At 35.3% G+C, this 18,022-nt stretch overlaps 1 protein-coding gene across 2 annotated transcripts; it reads right to left on the reverse strand.

Moving 5' to 3' along the window:
- Positions 1-2,731: 2,731 nt before the first annotated feature.
- si:ch73-335m24.2 (protein eva-1 homolog C) lies at positions 2,732-16,362 on the reverse strand. 2 transcript variants are annotated; one of them, XM_007254441.4, is made up of 8 exons: positions 16,190-16,362; positions 12,028-12,230; positions 10,447-10,570; positions 9,238-9,390; positions 7,770-7,913; positions 6,678-6,749; positions 4,954-5,034; positions 2,732-3,343 (listed from the first exon to the last, which is right to left on the reverse strand). In XM_007254441.4, the coding sequence occupies exons 1-8, from the start codon at positions 16,284-16,286 to the stop codon at positions 2,946-2,948; spliced, it is 1,272 nt and encodes a 423-aa protein (XP_007254503.3). In that variant the 5' UTR covers positions 16,287-16,362; the 3' UTR covers positions 2,732-2,945. The 2 variants fall into 2 exon arrangements, with proteins under 2 accessions (XP_007254503.3, XP_007254504.3); XM_007254442.4 differs by lacking the exon at positions 4,954-5,034 and having other exon boundaries at positions 16,190-16,361.
- Positions 16,363-18,022: the final 1,660 nt, after the last annotated feature.

Here is an 18,022-nt window from a genome sequence, read left to right on the forward strand (position 1 = left end):
TGACTTATTAAAGTGTGGGGAAACTTAATTGTCTCGTTCCTATGCCTTATGCCTTAAGTCATCCCCAAGATTATTATTAATTATTAACCCATCTAAATAAGTCCCAAATTATTTATCTCATTCAATGGCTTGATTAAATGGATGAACTTATTAAGGCGTGGGAAGGAGATCATTAAGTCCTGACCATATATGTTGTCGCCATAATTTAATTATCTTGTCCCCACAATTAAATCATGGGGTGACTTATTAAGGTGTGGGAACCAGATAATTAAGTGGTGGGGATTCGTCCCCACAACTTCATTATCTCCTTTTCACCTTAAAAATAGCCCCCACACCCCACTACCATTATTTTAGTGTAATTCAAAGGTGTAATAAACTTGTGACAGTAAGAAATTCTTAGTAAGCAGGTTCTTTCAAACAACAGTAGCAAAAATATAAGATAAGATCATCTAAAAACTGCAGCAAAAATGGAAATGATTCACAGTTTGAATCATTAATGACAGTTATTACTGTCACACTGTAACAAAACAAATGACCATGATTCAATAAATAAAATTAAAATATTAGTCAGCTGATTAAAATGCTGCCTTTATAAATGATAGATAGAAACCATTTAATGATGACTTTCAATGATGTACAAACAAGTTCAGACCACGCCTATATGTTTTTTATGATTATAAATATATAGACAAATAAAAGTTTCAGTTTCAGTTCTGTACAGTTTACTATAGAACAGTGTTCAGTCTGTGTTAAATGGAGAAGCCTCCCTCTGCTGGCCAAACACAAATCATATGATCAATTTTAGAATAAGCAAATTAATCTGTCTGCAAAACACACCACAAAATATTCTGACAAAAACATACTGCCATATATTACATGTTTTAAATGTATTTATTATGTCTGTACATTTTACAAAAAAACATTACAAGAAACGCATTAGACTTTCATCTCTTAGAAATAAAACCTGTATAATAAGAAAAACTTTTGAATTGATGCTGAATTGATGGAACATTGCATAACCATGTAGCTTTTGTTGAGTATTGTAGATTAATGTTAAAGTAAAACCATAGCATACAATTACACCATAGCAAATTGTCTTTATGTGAGAAACTCCTTATATTAATGAGTATATATATACTGACCTCCATAATATTTGTTATAAAGGCATTTTCCTCTGCTCCATTGAAAAAAATCTGACTAATTAGACATGATTAAATATACATTCAATTTTTTTTTTATTTAAGAGTATAATTTTGCATACATTACTTATTATTTACTGTGTTTAAATTACAGGGCCATTCCACAGAATCGGTGCCATTTCTGTCCTTAGGAAATTACATATATAAATGTGCGCCCGAAATAGCTTTAAAATACATTTTATTATTAAAAATAGCGTCTTGTACATTGACCTAATTGCAAAAGTAAAATGTGAAATTAAAAACATTAATAAAAACTACTTAGAACACTGAAAAAAAAGCATTTGTTACCTGTCCCCACTCTCTAACTATAAACTTTACCATGAAATATAATTATTAAAATCCCTCAGAGATGTTTTTTTTTTTTGCATTGTTGTGTGAATCCAAATCCCACCTATGCTTTAAAATGTTTTTTTTTTTTCATAATGAATTCATAATGTTTAAGTTAAAATACACATTTTAGAGTAGTTGTGTCTCTGGGTTTCACTCAGTCCTGAGTCTGGAACATTCTACAACAGGAAGTGACATCAGCTGTTTTTTCTGAAGATCACAGGAAGACCAAAATTAATTTCACTCATTAGTTTTTCTGTATATTTGATCTTATTGTAACGATAACTGAGAGTTCAATCTCAACACTCAGTCCTGTTACCTAAATTAATTTTTAGATTTTATTTGTTTATTCTTAAAATACACATTTTTGGAAAATCACTAGAATGTGCTCAATTCCCTCGTGCTATTAGCATAGCCACTATTTAGCTATTTTTCATGTTTTTGCAAATTCTATGCTATAAACTATTTCCTGTTACTTTAATTTCTGTTTCAGCTCAACATTAGGCTTAAAGAAATATAGAATTCAGAATGGTGGTGAAAGTCTAATAGTCTAGTCTTCAATAAATAATTTAACAAAACAATAATAACTGGGGCATCCCAGTACTACTTCTCAGTATTATACAAGTCAACCTTACCATAATTAGTACAGAGGGAAGTCCATTGCTAACTTCTGGTGTCAGTAAATCATACAAAAACGAAACACAAACATCTAATAACGTTATTTGTTGTATTAACAATGCCAGACTAGCTAACCTACCCTGCACCTGGGAAAAGATTCCCATTTAGATATTTTTCATGGTTTTGCAAATTCTATCCAAAAAATCATTCCTGTTACTCAAAACATACAAAGTAACAGGACTAAGTGACAGTAACAGGAGTGAGTGCCAGTAACAGAAGTGAGTGCCAGTAACAGAAATGAGTGCCATTACCAGGAATGATTCTTTTGTCATAAATATCAATAATTTGAACATGCAACTATTTCTTTAACATAAAGACATTAAAGAAAAATTCAAGGAATAAGTGTTTTTTTCTAATGTAAACAAGCTTTTTATATGTCACAGGAGTTTTGTAACTATCTTCAGATTAGAAACCGTGTAAAACTTAAGTAAAGCTGCCTGAGTTTGACCAATACATGTTTTGAATAGTTTAATACGCATTATTCAATTTAGAGTTGAAAATTATATATATATATATATTTTTAAAAAAAGTTTAATTTGGAAGAGTTACAACTAGAAATGGCACCCGTTCAGTGGAATGGACCTACACTTTTTTTTACATTTTTTAATTCATTTCAGAGCACCATAATGTTTGTGACATTTGGCTTCACTCAGGTTTGTTCCATTGCTTCATTAATGCAGGAATAAGATAATTAGATTTAGTCTGTTGTTAGTAAAGTTGCTTTTTGTTCAGATTTGAGTCTCAGGTAGAAGAAGCCGTGGTTTTGTGGAAGGCGTAAGGGCTGGAGTTACAGTGCGGCCAGAGGTCTCCGTTCGGCAGTTCTGCTCTGTCCCTGTCCTCCTCCGTCCTTTTGTCCTCCATCACCACAGTCATGACCATCTCTGGACTGAGCATGTCTGCGGCGCGGTAGGAGCGAGTGAGGTGACGAAAGCCGGAGTCCAGAGAAGAATAATCGTCATCAAAGTCCTCGATCAGTCCCCTGCGGGACCTGCGGGCGGCCTTCAGCTCGTCCTCCAGCTCAGACACCAGGTCCTTCACGTCCCGCACCAGAGTGGACTTCAGCCCGAACAGACACAGCAGGAACACCAGGCCGGCGCAGATTCCCGACACGAAGTACAGAGCCACCGTCTCCGGGAGACCTTAGAGAATAGAAAAGAAGAAGAAAGAAGAAAGATCGAACATTTCCAGACTGATTTATTCACTCTATCCATCATATAAAGAATGATCAGACTTGTGGAATTGTGGAAGGATGACACACTCAAGAAAAACAAGAAGAATTTTTTTATTTATATTCACTTTTAATAGCAAAAGTCTATAAATCTTGACTCTGCTCCATTTGACTAATTGGAAATGTGACATAAATTTAATTAAGCTTATATGATGATTTATCTTTCACAGTACACAGAGCTTTCATTTGTTTCACACAGAGCTGAAAAGTAGTCTTGGGACACTTTCTGAATACAGTTTAGTTTATGCCTTTATGTGTTAATGTGTGTGTGGAACAAAAATCTAAAATATAAAAAAACATTAAAATAAATCTCTTTATATACAGCTCCAGAAAAAACATAAAGAGACTATATAAAATGATCAATTATTCTAAATGTCTATTTATTGGTATACTGTATGTTTGAGTAAAATGAATATAGTTGTTCAATTCTATATACTACCAACAATATTTTTGTTGCCATTCTTTTTGTAGGTCACTTGACGTCATCCTGCTGTTGCTGACTGATTCAAATAAGTTGACGGTCAATCTTCAGATCCGAACCCCATTCAAAACCTCTAAATATAATCAAAAGGAGGTGGACGACCACCAGGAGTAAAGGCATAAAGTTACCCAAAAGCAGTGTGTAAGACTGGTGGAGGAGAACATGTTGCCAAGATGCATGAAAGCCATGATTAAAAATCAGGGTTATTCCACCAAATATTGATTTCTGAACTCTTAAAATTTTATAAATATGAACTTTTTTTTTGTGCATTATTTGAGGTCTGCAAGCTCTGCATCTTTTTTCTTTTTGGACTATTTCTGATTTTCTGCGAATAAATGCTCTAAATAGCAATATTTTTATTTGGAATTTGGGAGAAATGTTGTCTGTAGTTGTTGATTTTACTCAAACATAAACCTGTAAATAGTAAAATCATAGAAACGGATAATTTTGAAGTAGTTCTCCGTAGCTGTATATATAAACTATATACTAAACTATATAATATATAACTATATATTCAATTTTATTGAATCAGGAGAACTGCACTCCTGTATTTGTTTTAACCAGAACAATGCACTCAAGCCCTTTTCAAATGCTTTCTCAAAAGCTCTGATTTTTTTCTAATGCTATATAAATATAGATTAATATTAATAAAATGTATGATCCATATATATTGCCACACCAACTACATTCAATATCGTTCCTTTACTGAGTGTAATGTTCACATGGATTATCTTTGTCTCAGATTCATGTTTTTATAGGTATTTAAAACAATGAATCGTATAGATATATTTTATATTAGGACTGATTATTTCAGCTCAACACTAGGCTTTTTAAAGTAATATATAATGCAGAAGAAACCAATAGTAACTAAAGTGTCCCAATACTACTTCTCAGTATTACACAAGTCAATGTTACCACAATTAGTACAGAGGGAAGTCCATTGCTGTCTGCTGGTCTCAGTAAATCATAAAAATAAAGGAACACAAAAATCTAATAAAGTTATATGTTGTATTAAAGACATGCCAGACTAGCTAACCTACCCTGCACCTGGGAAAAGATTTCCAAAGTGTTGGTGAAAATGTTTTGTGGCCTGTAAACTCCAGGCCCAGTGTACCAGCCGCCTGCAGGGGGGAGAGCGGAGCAGCCTCAGCACTCAGCTTATCAGCACTTCCTCATAAATCTCTAGCAGTGATGATATATATTCATACTCTTATTCCTGCTGTATAAAACGTGAAGTGAACTGCACACTGCTGCCATATGAAAAATGCTTCCATGAATTATCCATAAAAAAATAAGATGGAGAGTTTCCTTTATGAATGTTTAATGGTGTCTAGTCTCCTTGGTTTGAGACGTGTTGGATTCAGGCAGAAAGTTCAGCTGATTTCCATTCAAATATATATTATATAAGAGCCCAACTAAGAGCAGATTATTTATGGAGGAGTTATACAAAATATTGAGTTATAGATACAAAAGATACACAAGTTATTTCAGTGTTACAATGATTAATAACCAAATAAAATAACTAAATTTGATAGACAGAGAAATTAAACTCTTTATTAATAAATAATAAAGCTTTATGCGACAGCTTAGTGTAAAGACACTAATAAACTGCAACATACAAGTTTAAGTACTGTTCAAAGAAGATACACAAAGTTATTCCAGTGCTATAATGATGTATCAGTTTGCTGTTATTAGAGAAAAAAAATGTATTACTATTTAATACAAATAATAACCAATAAACAAAACTAATAAATATGCAAATAAAATATGATAGACAGGGGAAATAAACTCTTTATTAGCAAATAAATGCACATTTTTTACATATGTTTTGTCTATAGTGATATATGTATCATTGTACGTAAGTTATCTTTATTATATTATATTACATTACATTACATTTAGCAGACGTTTTGTCCAAAACTACTTACATTAATAATGTGCATTTAGTAATTGAAGAAATTCAAGATTAAAGGTAAAAAACATTATTGTATACATTATTTCTATATATATATATATATATATATATATATATATATATATATATATATATATATATATATATATATATATATATATATATATATATATATATATATTGCATTTTTTGTATCTATGCTTGAATGGTATTATTTGTTGTGAATATATTATAATTTAAAGTTATCTATCTATCTATCTATCTATCTATCTATCTATCTATCTATCTATCTATCTATCTATCTATCTATCTATCTATCTATCTATCTATCTATCTATCTATCTATCTATCTAGCAGATCATTTATGTATTCATTTCAGTGAATAATGATTAATAACCAATAAACAAAACTGTTGCAAATAAATATGATAGACTCTTTATTAATAAATAATAAAGCTTTCTGTGGCAGCCAGGTTCAAAGACACTAATAAACTGCTACACACAAGGTTAATTACTGTGCAAGCACAGTGCCAAAAGTCATGGGATATCATGGGATGGCTTGGGAACACCACACAGGTTGTGAGGTGTTGTCTTGTTACATTGTATTCAGTGAGAAATCAATTACATCCACATTCAATGTAAGATCCTACACACACATATATGCCACAGCTCAGTGCAGCGTTCCTTTTTAGCTTCCATGAGACACGGGATGGGGATAAAAGTCACAGGAAATGATGATCATTCCTGTACCATGACTTTTGGCATGTCAGTGTATTCTCCTCTTTGGTATATATGGTAAAATGCACCAGTGTTAGGGCTGTCCTCTGGCTTTAGTTACTGCATATCTTACCGTGTGTATAATCTGAGATCAGGAAAGGATCTGTGTCGCCTCGTCCCACGTCTTCCAGCAGATACCGGGGAACTGGATTCAGAAAACACAAAGCAAAAGCATGAACTGAGATTTAACAGGATCCTGTATCAGAACTGCATAATATGGGTGTACACAATATATTGTAATGCAGTAATATCAGGGTTTAATGCATATTTTTACATCATTTTTATGTATAGGTTATAGTGATATGTGTACATTGTAGATATGTTGCATTCTTTGTATTAAGTGAAATATTTTTTCTGTGTTTGGTTGGTACTATTTGTAGTGAATATATTATAATCTATAGTTATTGTCTTATAATCTATCTATGTACTTACTAGCGCATCCATCCATCCATCCATCCATCCATCCATCCATACCTGTGCTTTATTGTGTAACGACTATCAATTAATCAATTAACCTATCAATCAATCTATCCGTTTATCAATCTATTGATCAATCTGTCTGTCTTTCTGTTTTTTATTTTCTTATCTTATAAATAATTTTATTACTGCATACTTACCTATACCTACCTACCCATCCATCCATCCATACATCCATCCATGCATCATTGATTCGTTTATTACTGTGCTCTCTTGTGTAAGTGCTATCTGTCTGTCTGTCTGTCTTTCTGTCTTTCTGTCTGCTTTTAAAAAAAAACTTGTTTTCAACTTTTGTATTATTTAAGTTCACTGGATTTTGTACCATTTCAGGTTATTGACTGGACCTAAAGAGATTAAATAGCAAAAATAGACAGAAAAAAATGGGGGTTTTGTAGTGTACGTGCACTTTAGTAATATTTTGTGCTTTAGTATTTTTGCTACATTACATTATTTATTACATTAGATTACATTATTTTTGGCAACAATATTAATATTTCATATAGCATTTATATTGTTGCAGGTGTATTATCTTAAAAAATATTAAAATATTTATAGAAAATTTTTATATCACCATGAATACTATTATCACAAAACATAGTATAATACTATATTATGGCTGGTTTTGCGGATGTTGCTCTACTGCGTGTTAAGGATTTCTTGTTTTGCTGAACTCTCTCTCGTCACTCACCACACGTGAACGACACCCGCAGATGTTTCCTGGTGCCGGGGAAGCAGGGGTCACCGAAGTTCTGAATATCAGCCAGCACTGAGCAGTTTGTCCGGCCGTGACACCGCCGGGACACCCGTCTCAGAGCTGACGGAGACAAACACTCTGAAACAGAGAGATCAGGATTACATTACATTACAGACGGGTTCACAAGTTTACACCACTGTTTACACCCTGTATAGTGATGAAATTAACACGTATAGATAAAAGCAGGCATAGAAAAATAAATGTTTTTATTTAATTATAAAAAATTTACTGTGTCCAGCATGTGGTTTTGCATTGTCTTGTTGATGCATGGATGCATGGAGGTCTTGAAGACAACATATATTGCATGCAATGCAGGAATGGATGCATATTAAAAATAAGTTGAACAAAAAAGTCAAAGACAATTCTGGAAACAAATAATTAGAATTGTTTATACTGTCCCATTTTTCGGATAGAATTTTGGACATTCTGTTGTGTTTATGTACAGTACCAGTCAAAAGTTTAGATACCTTAAATTCAGTGTTTTTTTCACTATTTTAAAATGTTAAAGTCATCCAAACTATAAAGAAACACATATGGAATTATTCAGTACACAAACAGTCTCAAACAAACCAGAATATGTTTTATGATTAGAACTTTGAAAGTATCCTCAATTGCAGTCACCGCAAAGACAATCAAAAACGCTATGATGGAACTGGCTCTCATCAGGACTGCCCCAGGAAAGGAAGAGCAATAGTTTCCTCTGTTGTAGAGAATAAGTTCATCAGAGTTACCAGCCTTAGACGCTGCAAGAGTATCTAAATGCTTCTTCACAGAGTATTTAGGTTTGTTTAACACTTGTAAGTTACTACATGATTCACTGTGTGTTCCTTCATAGTCTGGATTATTGGTTCTAAAACTGTGGTAGGTGTACCACTGGTGGTATACAAAGTATTTAAGGGTGATACACCAGACAACCTCAGAAAATTGAATGCATGCACAAAATAATAATGACTGAAATGTAAAATGTTGTTTACACTTTTATAGACTCTACAATTGAACCCTGTGGAACTCCACACAATTCATAATAGTTTCTGTACTGAAATAATAGTAATATCGTTTTAAGCTTAGAGTTCAAGGTGGTGCCATATAGACTCTGTAGTCCACTACACTGTCATACACTCTTGTTATTTCCCTCAAGATTGTCTCAAGATTTCCGACATGTTTCAAGGAATACTGCATTTGCAGATTTCAAGGTGGGTAAGGCATATAAAGCAGCCCCAACAGGTAGTACTTTAAGGTTTTGGTATGGTCATGGGTGGTACATTGCTTTGAGAATGTTTGAGAAACACTGGTCTAGATGACTTCAGGATATATTTACAATACTTTACAGACTAAACAGGCTGTTACTGCAGTCTCTGTGCACTAGATGGCAGAGCTGAGTTGTTTTAGAATAGACCCACACCCATGTCAGGCTTGGCGCTGTCCCCCTGAGGACACTCGTAGTGGTCCTGCTCCAGGTGTCCGAACGTGGCGGAGTAGATGGCGAGAACAGTGTCGTTCTTACAGGCCAGTCTCAGCCTCTCGTTCTCACACACCGTCCTCGAGCGATGATGCACTTCAAACAGAGGAGGAACACACACAGAGATCACATCACAGACTGGTATCTTAGCAACCACATCAAGACAGACATAGACACAGTATAGCAGTGAAGCTGTGCTGTACAGGTGTGCTGTACAGCTGTGCTGTACAGGTGTGCTGTGCAGGTTTGCAGTACAGGTTTGCTGTACAGTTCTGCTGTACAGTTGTGTTGTACAGGTGTGCTGTACAGTTGTGCTGTGCAGGTGTGCTGTACAGGTGTGCTGTACAGGTGTGCTGTGCAGGTTTGCAGTACAGGTTTGCTGTACAGTTCTGCTGTACAGTTGTGTTGTACAGGTGTGCTGTACAGTTGTGCTGTACAGGTGTGCTGTACAGTTGTGCAGTACAGTTGTGGAGTACAGTTGTGCTGTACAGTTGTGCTGTACAGGTGTGCTGTGCAGGTGTGCTGTACAGGTGTGCTGTGCAGGTGTGCTGTACAGGTGTGCTGTACAGGTGTGCAGTACAGTTGTGCTGTACAGTTGTGCTGTGCAGGTGTGCTGTACAGGTGTGCTGTGCAGGTTTGCAGTACAGGTGTGCTGTACAGTTCTGCTGTACAGTTCTGCTGTACAGTTCTGCTGTACAGTTGTGCTGTGCAAGGTGTGCTGTACAGGTGTGGAGTACAGTTGTGCTGTACAGGTGTGCTGTACAGTTGTGCAGTACAGGTGTTGTGCAGGTGTGCTGTACAGGTGTGCTGTGCAGGTGTGCTGTACAGGTGTGCTGTACAGGTGTGCAGTACAGTTGTGCTGTACAGGTGTGCTGTACAGGTGTGCAGTACAGTTGTGCTGTACAGTTGTGCTGTACAGGTGTGCTGTACAGGTGTGCTGTGCAGGTGTGCGGTACAGTTGTGCTGTACAATTGTGCTGTACAGGTGTGCTGTGCAGGTGTGCTGTACAGGTGTGCTGTACAGGTGTGCTGTGCAGGTGTGCTGTACGGGTGTGCTATACAGGTGTGCTGTACAGGTGTGCTGTACAGTTGTGATGTGCAGGTGTGCTGTACAGGTGTGCTGCACAGGTGTGCTGTACAGGTATGCTCTCACCTGGCCGGCATTTGTAAGAGACGATGATGTACTTGCTGGTTTCAGGGCAGGGGTCCTGCCCAAATACAGCGCTGACCACAGGAATCTGACACGTCCTCCGGTCCTGACACTCTGACATCACCTTCTGCTCACACAGAAATACAAAAAAGTGTCAATTGTAATTATTTTAATTATTATTATCTAAAGCATAAAACATATATTTTATACACATATATATATCTGGTTTGTTTAACATGTTTTTTTTTTTACAGAATAGTTCTGTATGTGTTCCTGTTTAGCTTTAATACTGTATAGTCTTCAATATTGCTAAAGTGTTGCTATGGTATCAATGTTGGTTGCTTTGTAGTTTCTATAGTGGTTGCTATATGGTTGGAAAGTGTTTATAGATGGTTGCTAAGGTGTTGCTATGGTGTCCATGGTGGTTGCTATGGTGTCTGCAGTGGTTGCTAGGTGGTTGCTGAGGTGTAGCTAGGTAGTTGGTAAGGTGTTGCCAGGTGGTTGGTAAGGTGTTGCTATGGTATCCGTGGTGAAGAGAAATCCATAAATCACATTCACGTCTAATGCAGGAGACCCCACACACATATCCCACAGGTCAGTGCAGCATTTGTTAGCTTCCATGCGACATGACAAAGGTCACGGGATATATTATACGAGTTCCTGAGCTATGGATTTTGGCATGTCAGTGTATTTGGTCACTTATAAGGAACTAAATCACATATTTATTAAATAAACAATATATTTTGTGTTTCACTCTGGATGTGAAACAAACAAATGAGCAGATTTTCACCCAGATCTTTTTGGTTCCTCACAAAATGGGAGAGCAGAGACGCTTACCAATCAACTTTCATTTTTAGAAAGTGTATCAAAAGTTTTCATTTGGTTTTGGAGCACCACACCATGATATTAAAGAACATATTTTATTAGCGTTTGTGTAAAAGCTTAGGGTGAAGAGACACAATTGTTCCACACATTAATACACATTGCATGCATTACTGTATATTTCAATCATAATTTTACAGTATTTTATTGGCAACTCAAGACACCATTTAAATTATATCTGGTTATTGTAAAGAATAATTACTGCTGTACAACATAATAATATTTGTTAAAACTTTCTGTGAGAAGCTGTAATAAATCACTACATGTACAGCTCTGGAAAAAAAGAGAGCACTTAAAAATGAAAAGTTTCTTTCATTTTACCAAATTGAAAACCAAGACTGGCATAAAGTTATCCAAAAGCAGTGTGTAAGACTGGTGGAGGAGAACATGATGCCAAGATGCATGAAAACTGTGGTTAAAAACCACCAGGGTTATTCCACCAAATATTATAATTTCTAAACTCTTAAAACTTTATGAATATGAACTTGTTTTCTTTGCATTATTTGAGTTCTGAAAGCTCTGAAGTTTTTTTTTATTTCAGCCATTTCTGCAACATTTTCTGCAAATAAATGCTCTAAATGACAATATTTTTATTTGGAATTTGGGAGAAATGTTGTCTGTAGTTTATAGAATAAAACAACAATGTTCATTTTATTCAAACATAAACCTATAAATAGCAAAATCAGATGTCCACTGATGTACCTGAATAGCTATGGGGGACATGCAGTCTATGCTTTCCTCTGTGGCGTTCAGGTTTGTGGTCGGGCACAAGTGCTGACTGGGCACCCGCCGCCCGTAGAAGGCAGACAGGATGGCCAGTGAGGTTTTGGAGGGGCACCTGATGCTCAGCTCCTCCCCGTCGCAGGCGTGAGCCGTGTGGTTCCTCAGGATGGTGTAGAGGAAATCTAGAACACAGAGAGAACCGAGCAGATGATGCACAGAGCCGGGCTGATGTCAGCACTCAGCAAACAAGCAGGGCATTGAAAGTGCATTAGCTGCAGGCCGAGCGCAGACGCATTGTGCAGCCGCAGTAATGTGTGCTTAATCTGAGCAGCTATTGTTGCTGATGGCCGGTAATATGACAGTGCTGAGGCCGACGCCCTCTCTTATCTAATCAGTGCAGGTGTGGTTCAGCAGGTGATTTATTAAACAGAGCACACCTATACACACTTATCTAACTGCAGAAAACTCACAATATAAACACAATGTAGAGCGTTTACGGGTAACACTTTACAATATAAGGGTCACAAATAACAGAATTTACAATAGACAAAAAACTTAATTAAATGGATAAATAATGTGGTTGCGTGATTAAGTAATGGTTAAGTAATTATTAATTGACCTTAGTTTAAAACACTAATAAACTTTACAAAATTTTGGTGCTTAAGAAAATTATAACTAATAATGAATTAAAACATTATCAACAAATGTTATACAAATGGATTAGTTATGTTTTCACCCGTGTTAATTAATAATTTTGTTGAAAAAAGTCAATAAAAAGTTGAAGCATTTTGTCTGTTAATTAATGTATTGTATTATCTTATTGTGTTATGTTATGAATTTCCTGCACTCTATATGCTGTGTTACAGTGTGTTTATATCACAAAAATATATATTTTGATCTGGAATCTGAAAAAGGAGACTGGTCACAAGCTAATTTTTTTAAAAACTAAAAAGGAAAAATTCCCTGTTTATTGTACAGTTTAAACTGTAAACTAAACAAGATTGAATTAGTTTCCCAAAATGTTCGTACATTAAGTACAGCACAAGTCAAAAGTTTGGACGTTAGTACTTTTGTACTGTATCCCACCATATCTTTTATCATTTTAAAATTACTTTCCAAATTGTGAAAAGTAAGAAAATAAGAAATAAAAATGTTTCTTACCCTTTAAAACTGAGTGAGTGTCACATGATGTCACGGGTGACAAACTAAATGTTTATTATTTAGAAAAGTGAATACTTTTTAAAGGGCATTTTATTTGCACTGCTGCCTCTCTATGTGTGTGTAATAAGTGGGGGTGTATGTGTGTTGGGCATGCGTCTGTGTTGACTTGTGTTGAATTTACTGCCAAGATAGCAATGAACACCTGACTGTGGAAGTTAGTCTAGGTTGTATTCAGTCAGTGGTGTACCTGTGTTGTCTGCTGCCAAGATAGCAATACACCACTGCTTATGTTAACTGGAGTGAGATTTCTAACACTAGTGTTCACTCTGTTTGTTGGACAGTACTAATGGCACTAATACTCATGATTGGGCCGAGCCAATGTTGTATGAGATCAGAGGGCAGATTTACAGGCCTGAGAGCCAGGCACACACACACACACACACACACACACACACAGTAAATAAAGTCTAAACACAATGTGCTATTCTTGGCTGATAACTGCTCTGAAATTCATTGTGTATGACTCAGGCCAACACAGCTCTGATCACAAACAATACTATATACCCACACTGGGAAAAAGGTTTATCAACAAATCTGTAATAAAATAAATACATAAATACATCCCAACTGGTTGCATATAATAAGTGAAATGCCTGAAATAATTTAGATATGCCAAAAGTCATAGGATAGCTGAATATAATTATATAAAGTGTAACCCCAGGCAACAGCTTGGAAATGCCCACATTTTTAGTTGTGAGGTGTTTATATTTCAATGCTCTGTAATTATAATTCGGAAAATATAAATATAAGTAAATTATAAGGTATAGTGTTAAATAACACATTTATAAAAATGTCCAAAAATGTAAGTAAGTAATTTTGTAACACACTAAAAATTGTAGTACTATATATTGAAATATATTTTTATACTCAACAAAGTATACTCTATATATATTTGTACTCTAATGTAAATAGATCACATATATATTTAACATCACTTCTTAGTACTAATTCTAATATACCTGGTGTATAATAAATAGTGATACAGTTTTATATATATATATACTCTTTACATGTATAATCATTTCACTGTGAGCATATTTATATTTAAAATATGGGGGTACATACATGAAGTATGTAATATGTTTAAATAGTACTTAAGTATATTTAAAATAGTTTTATAATTAATTTTAGTACAGTTAAGTACACCTAGCACAATTTAAGTAAGACTGTTTAAGAATATATATATTTTTTTACAATTAAAGTATAATAAGTACAAAAAAAAGCTGTTCCATTTTAGCACTCTTTAAATATACTGATTAATAATGTGGCTACAAACACACATAATAATGCTTAGTATCCTTTAACCTACTGATTTTCACTAGGGGTGCCAATACTACACGTTATAGCATGAACCTCCTCGAGTGTATTATTGCTTCAACATTCTTACAATGTTGTTATTAGTTTATTAGTGTTAATATAACACTTGAAACATGTAGTGAATCATTACAGAATCTGCTCTTTCTCAGCATGTTCACAGCCAGGCATTAATCACGAGACGCAGCATTAAAACTCTTGGCAGGGTTTGGGTTTAGAGAAGCATAGATAGATAACAGTGTCTTCCTAAACGGTTTGTTCTAAAAACAATGAGGGGGATGACCCGGACGCTCGTCTCTTTAAAACCCCGACCCCGGCCAGCTGCTGTTACAGGATGCGGGAGAGATAAATCTCATAAAACACTCTCTCCTGCGCTGTTAGCCTGGATAAGTTGAATTTACTTTAAAAAAAATGAGGAAACCGTTTGCCTTAAAAAGTTAAGTAATGGGTAATGAAAACTTGAGTTAGCATAACTTAGAACATCAAGTTATTCCAACTAAAGGGGAAGCTGATTTAACTTTTTTTATTTTTGTTATAATGTAAGACTGTAAGATAAGTTTAGTTTACTTAACTTTTTTAAAGCAGCCGGTTTGTTCAATTTTTTAAGCAATGAGGAATGACAATTTAGCTTAAATTAAAGCATAAATTAAAACATCAAGTTATTACAACTAAAGGGGAATTTGATTTCTTTTTAACCCTTTTATATTTTTGTTACTCGTTTACTTTGTAACTTGTATTTAATTCAGCAAAATTAAGCAATTCTACATTAAAATGCTTTACACATGCTCGCTTCACCTAAAGTGCAAGCAATATAAACAGCTTACATGGTTAATATTTGCCCTTTACCTTTCTTATGTTACATTTCTTTCAAAAAGTGCTATTCTTTTTTTTATTAGTTTTTTAATAAAATGTAAAAGAAAATGAATTAAACTCAAGATATGAGTAGAAAATTTGTTTAGTTTCAAATTTACAAATGAAGCAATGTTTATTAGCCCTTGGCCAAACATACTGTATGTAATATAAATGTGTGTGTCTGTGGGGGGGGGGGGGGGGGTACAGTGTGTGTTTATCGAAAATGTGTTTTGATATATGTTTTTCACAAAAAATGAGACAATGCCAATGAGTTTGAGTTAGAAAAAATCTTTTTTTTAGTATCATTTGATGAAAAATGAAAACGGGTCCTACAGACCCGAACACCACACAAGGGTTAAGGCAACCCAGGGGGGAATCACTACACACTGATGGTGAGTGTTTGTCAGAAACTGTTGGACACACCCAGTATGCAAATAGATTGTGACAGAAGCCAATGGAAAAGAAGCTGCTAATGGCAAAACAGACTAAACTCAATTATTATAAGTTGGTTCAACTCAAAGGTCTCAGTTTGAATATCTTATATTGAGTATGTGTGCTCACAAATGTTCAACTAACTCAAAATAGTTGAGTATTGTTTAGAAATATTCAAATTTATGTAAAACAGACTTAAATCATTTGAGTTTAAACAATGTATGGGTTCACAGTGTACGGGAGGAGCTGCTCTTATTTACCCAGTGCACAATCACGCAAAACACACACTCACACACACACACACACACACACACACACTTACCAGAGAAATCTGGAGCGCAGCAGGCCTGCTGCAGGTGCAGCACCAGCAGCACGGAGAGGAAGAACCACGTCCAGGTAGAACAGCATGGAGGTGACATAGTGGGCGATACTCATAACGCTGTGGTGTTAATGTGATCTGGCCTGTCCACTGACCTCTACTCACTACTGACTGAGGGAGAATAGATAAACGGTCAATGATGCTATTGTACCCACAGAAGAACAGACTCTCTTTCAGACAAACTGAAACAGCTGACCGTCCACAGACTGACACACTTTAGAGTGTGTGCCAATTTTGTTAACGAGGAGGTTTACACAGCTTGATATAAAAAGGAGAGGTCAAAATGTCATTATTTTAAAATGTTCTGCATTGTAGATTAATACTAACTATAAAAAAAAACATATGAAATCATTCACATTTATCAGTCAGCTGATATCATAATGTCATAATGGGGACGGAATACAGACACTCGCAGATACAGATAAAACGGATGTTTATTACAGGCTTGGATGGTACAGGGGTAGTCGTAAACAGAAACAGTAGAGCACCGGAAAACAACAGCCACGAAGACAAGACCATACCACAAACGGGAGACAGTCCAGAGTTCATACAAGAGAAAGCCAGCATCAGAGATAATCCAAAAATCGGAAACGTTAAACAGTCCAGGTCAGACACAGTAAATCCACAATCAGAGGTACAGGCAGAAATCGGCATCGAAGAAACAAAAAGCAAGGTCATACATGAAAAACAATCACAGAGAAAATAACGCCTATAAAAGTGGATAAACCAAACAATACTCGGCACAGGAGTGTGCGTGCAGTGTCCTTTTATACTGCAGGTAATCAGTATTCGGGGCTTCCTGAAGGTAGCAGGTGAGGTGTCACGTGAATGAGTGTGTGTGATGTCAGCGGGTGGTGCGTTCTGGGTAGTGTAGTTGTCTAACTGAGAACCTCCGTTAGAGCTGTGTGTGGGAGAATCAGAAGCGCCTACAGCACCAGACGTGACACAGCTTTATGAGGTAGAATCACCTGGAATTCAGGTGTCAGTTAACAGCTGTGCTGAACACATCAAGAGTTAATTACTTGAATTTCTTGCCTTTTAATGTTAAGGTTTGAGAGCATCAGTTGTAAAGTAGTGAAGAGGTAGAGTTACAGGTATACAGTGAATAGTGATTTTTTGAGTAATGTAATTCATATTACGAAAATCATGAACTACTCATATAAGCAAAGAAAAAGCAATACTTTAAGAAAAAATACAGAGGTCAGTCAATTCAAAACACTTTAAGAACTTAAAAAAAAGTATCCTTAAGTGCAGTCACGGCAAAGACCATCAAAAATGTCATGATGATGAAACTGGCACTCATTAGGACCATCCCCGGAGAGGAGAAGCAAGTGGATAAGTTAATCAGAGTTACCAGCCTCAGACACCACAAATTAACAGCACCTAAGAGATAACACAGATAAGAGTACCCTTAGATAACACATAGTTCTTTACAGTCTTACAGTATGTGGACAAACATTGTCCTGCTGGGTTTTTCCAAAGTGAATAATGCTTTAGAAGAGGTACAATATATGGACAAAAGTTATGGGACCCTTATAATCTAGGATTTTTCAGAGTAAGGTGCATCAAATGGGCACCATATTATTTTAACAGTCCCACCATGTTCAAAAACTTGAATGTAATTCATAAAATCTATGGAATTAATTTTGTGCAACCAAAAAATCTGACAATCAACATTTTAATAATAAAATAAAACAAAATATGTAGCAAATTCCAAACAGAAAAAAATGTATAGAATAAATCAAATATATATATTATTATTTGCAGTTATTTAAA

Source organism: Astyanax mexicanus, chromosome 10 (assembly GCF_023375975.1).
Source record: "Astyanax mexicanus isolate ESR-SI-001 chromosome 10, AstMex3_surface, whole genome shotgun sequence".
Taxonomy (NCBI): Eukaryota; Metazoa; Chordata; class Actinopteri; order Characiformes; family Acestrorhamphidae; genus Astyanax; species Astyanax mexicanus.

Excerpts from the sequence above, each read along its gene's own strand:
- si:ch73-335m24.2 (XM_007254441.4), bottom strand. The coding sequence starts at position 16,286 with ATGTCACCTCCATGCTGTTCTACCTGGACGTGGTTCTTCCTCTCCGTG. Across the intron at positions 5,035-6,677 it reads GATCTCAGATTATACACACG|GCGGCTGGTACACTGGGCCT; the intron begins GTAAGATATGCA and ends TCCCCCCTGCAG. Across the intron at positions 3,344-4,953 it reads AATCTTTTCCCAGGTGCAGG|GTCTCCCGGAGACGGTGGCT; the intron begins GTAGGTTAGCTA and ends CTATTCTCTAAG.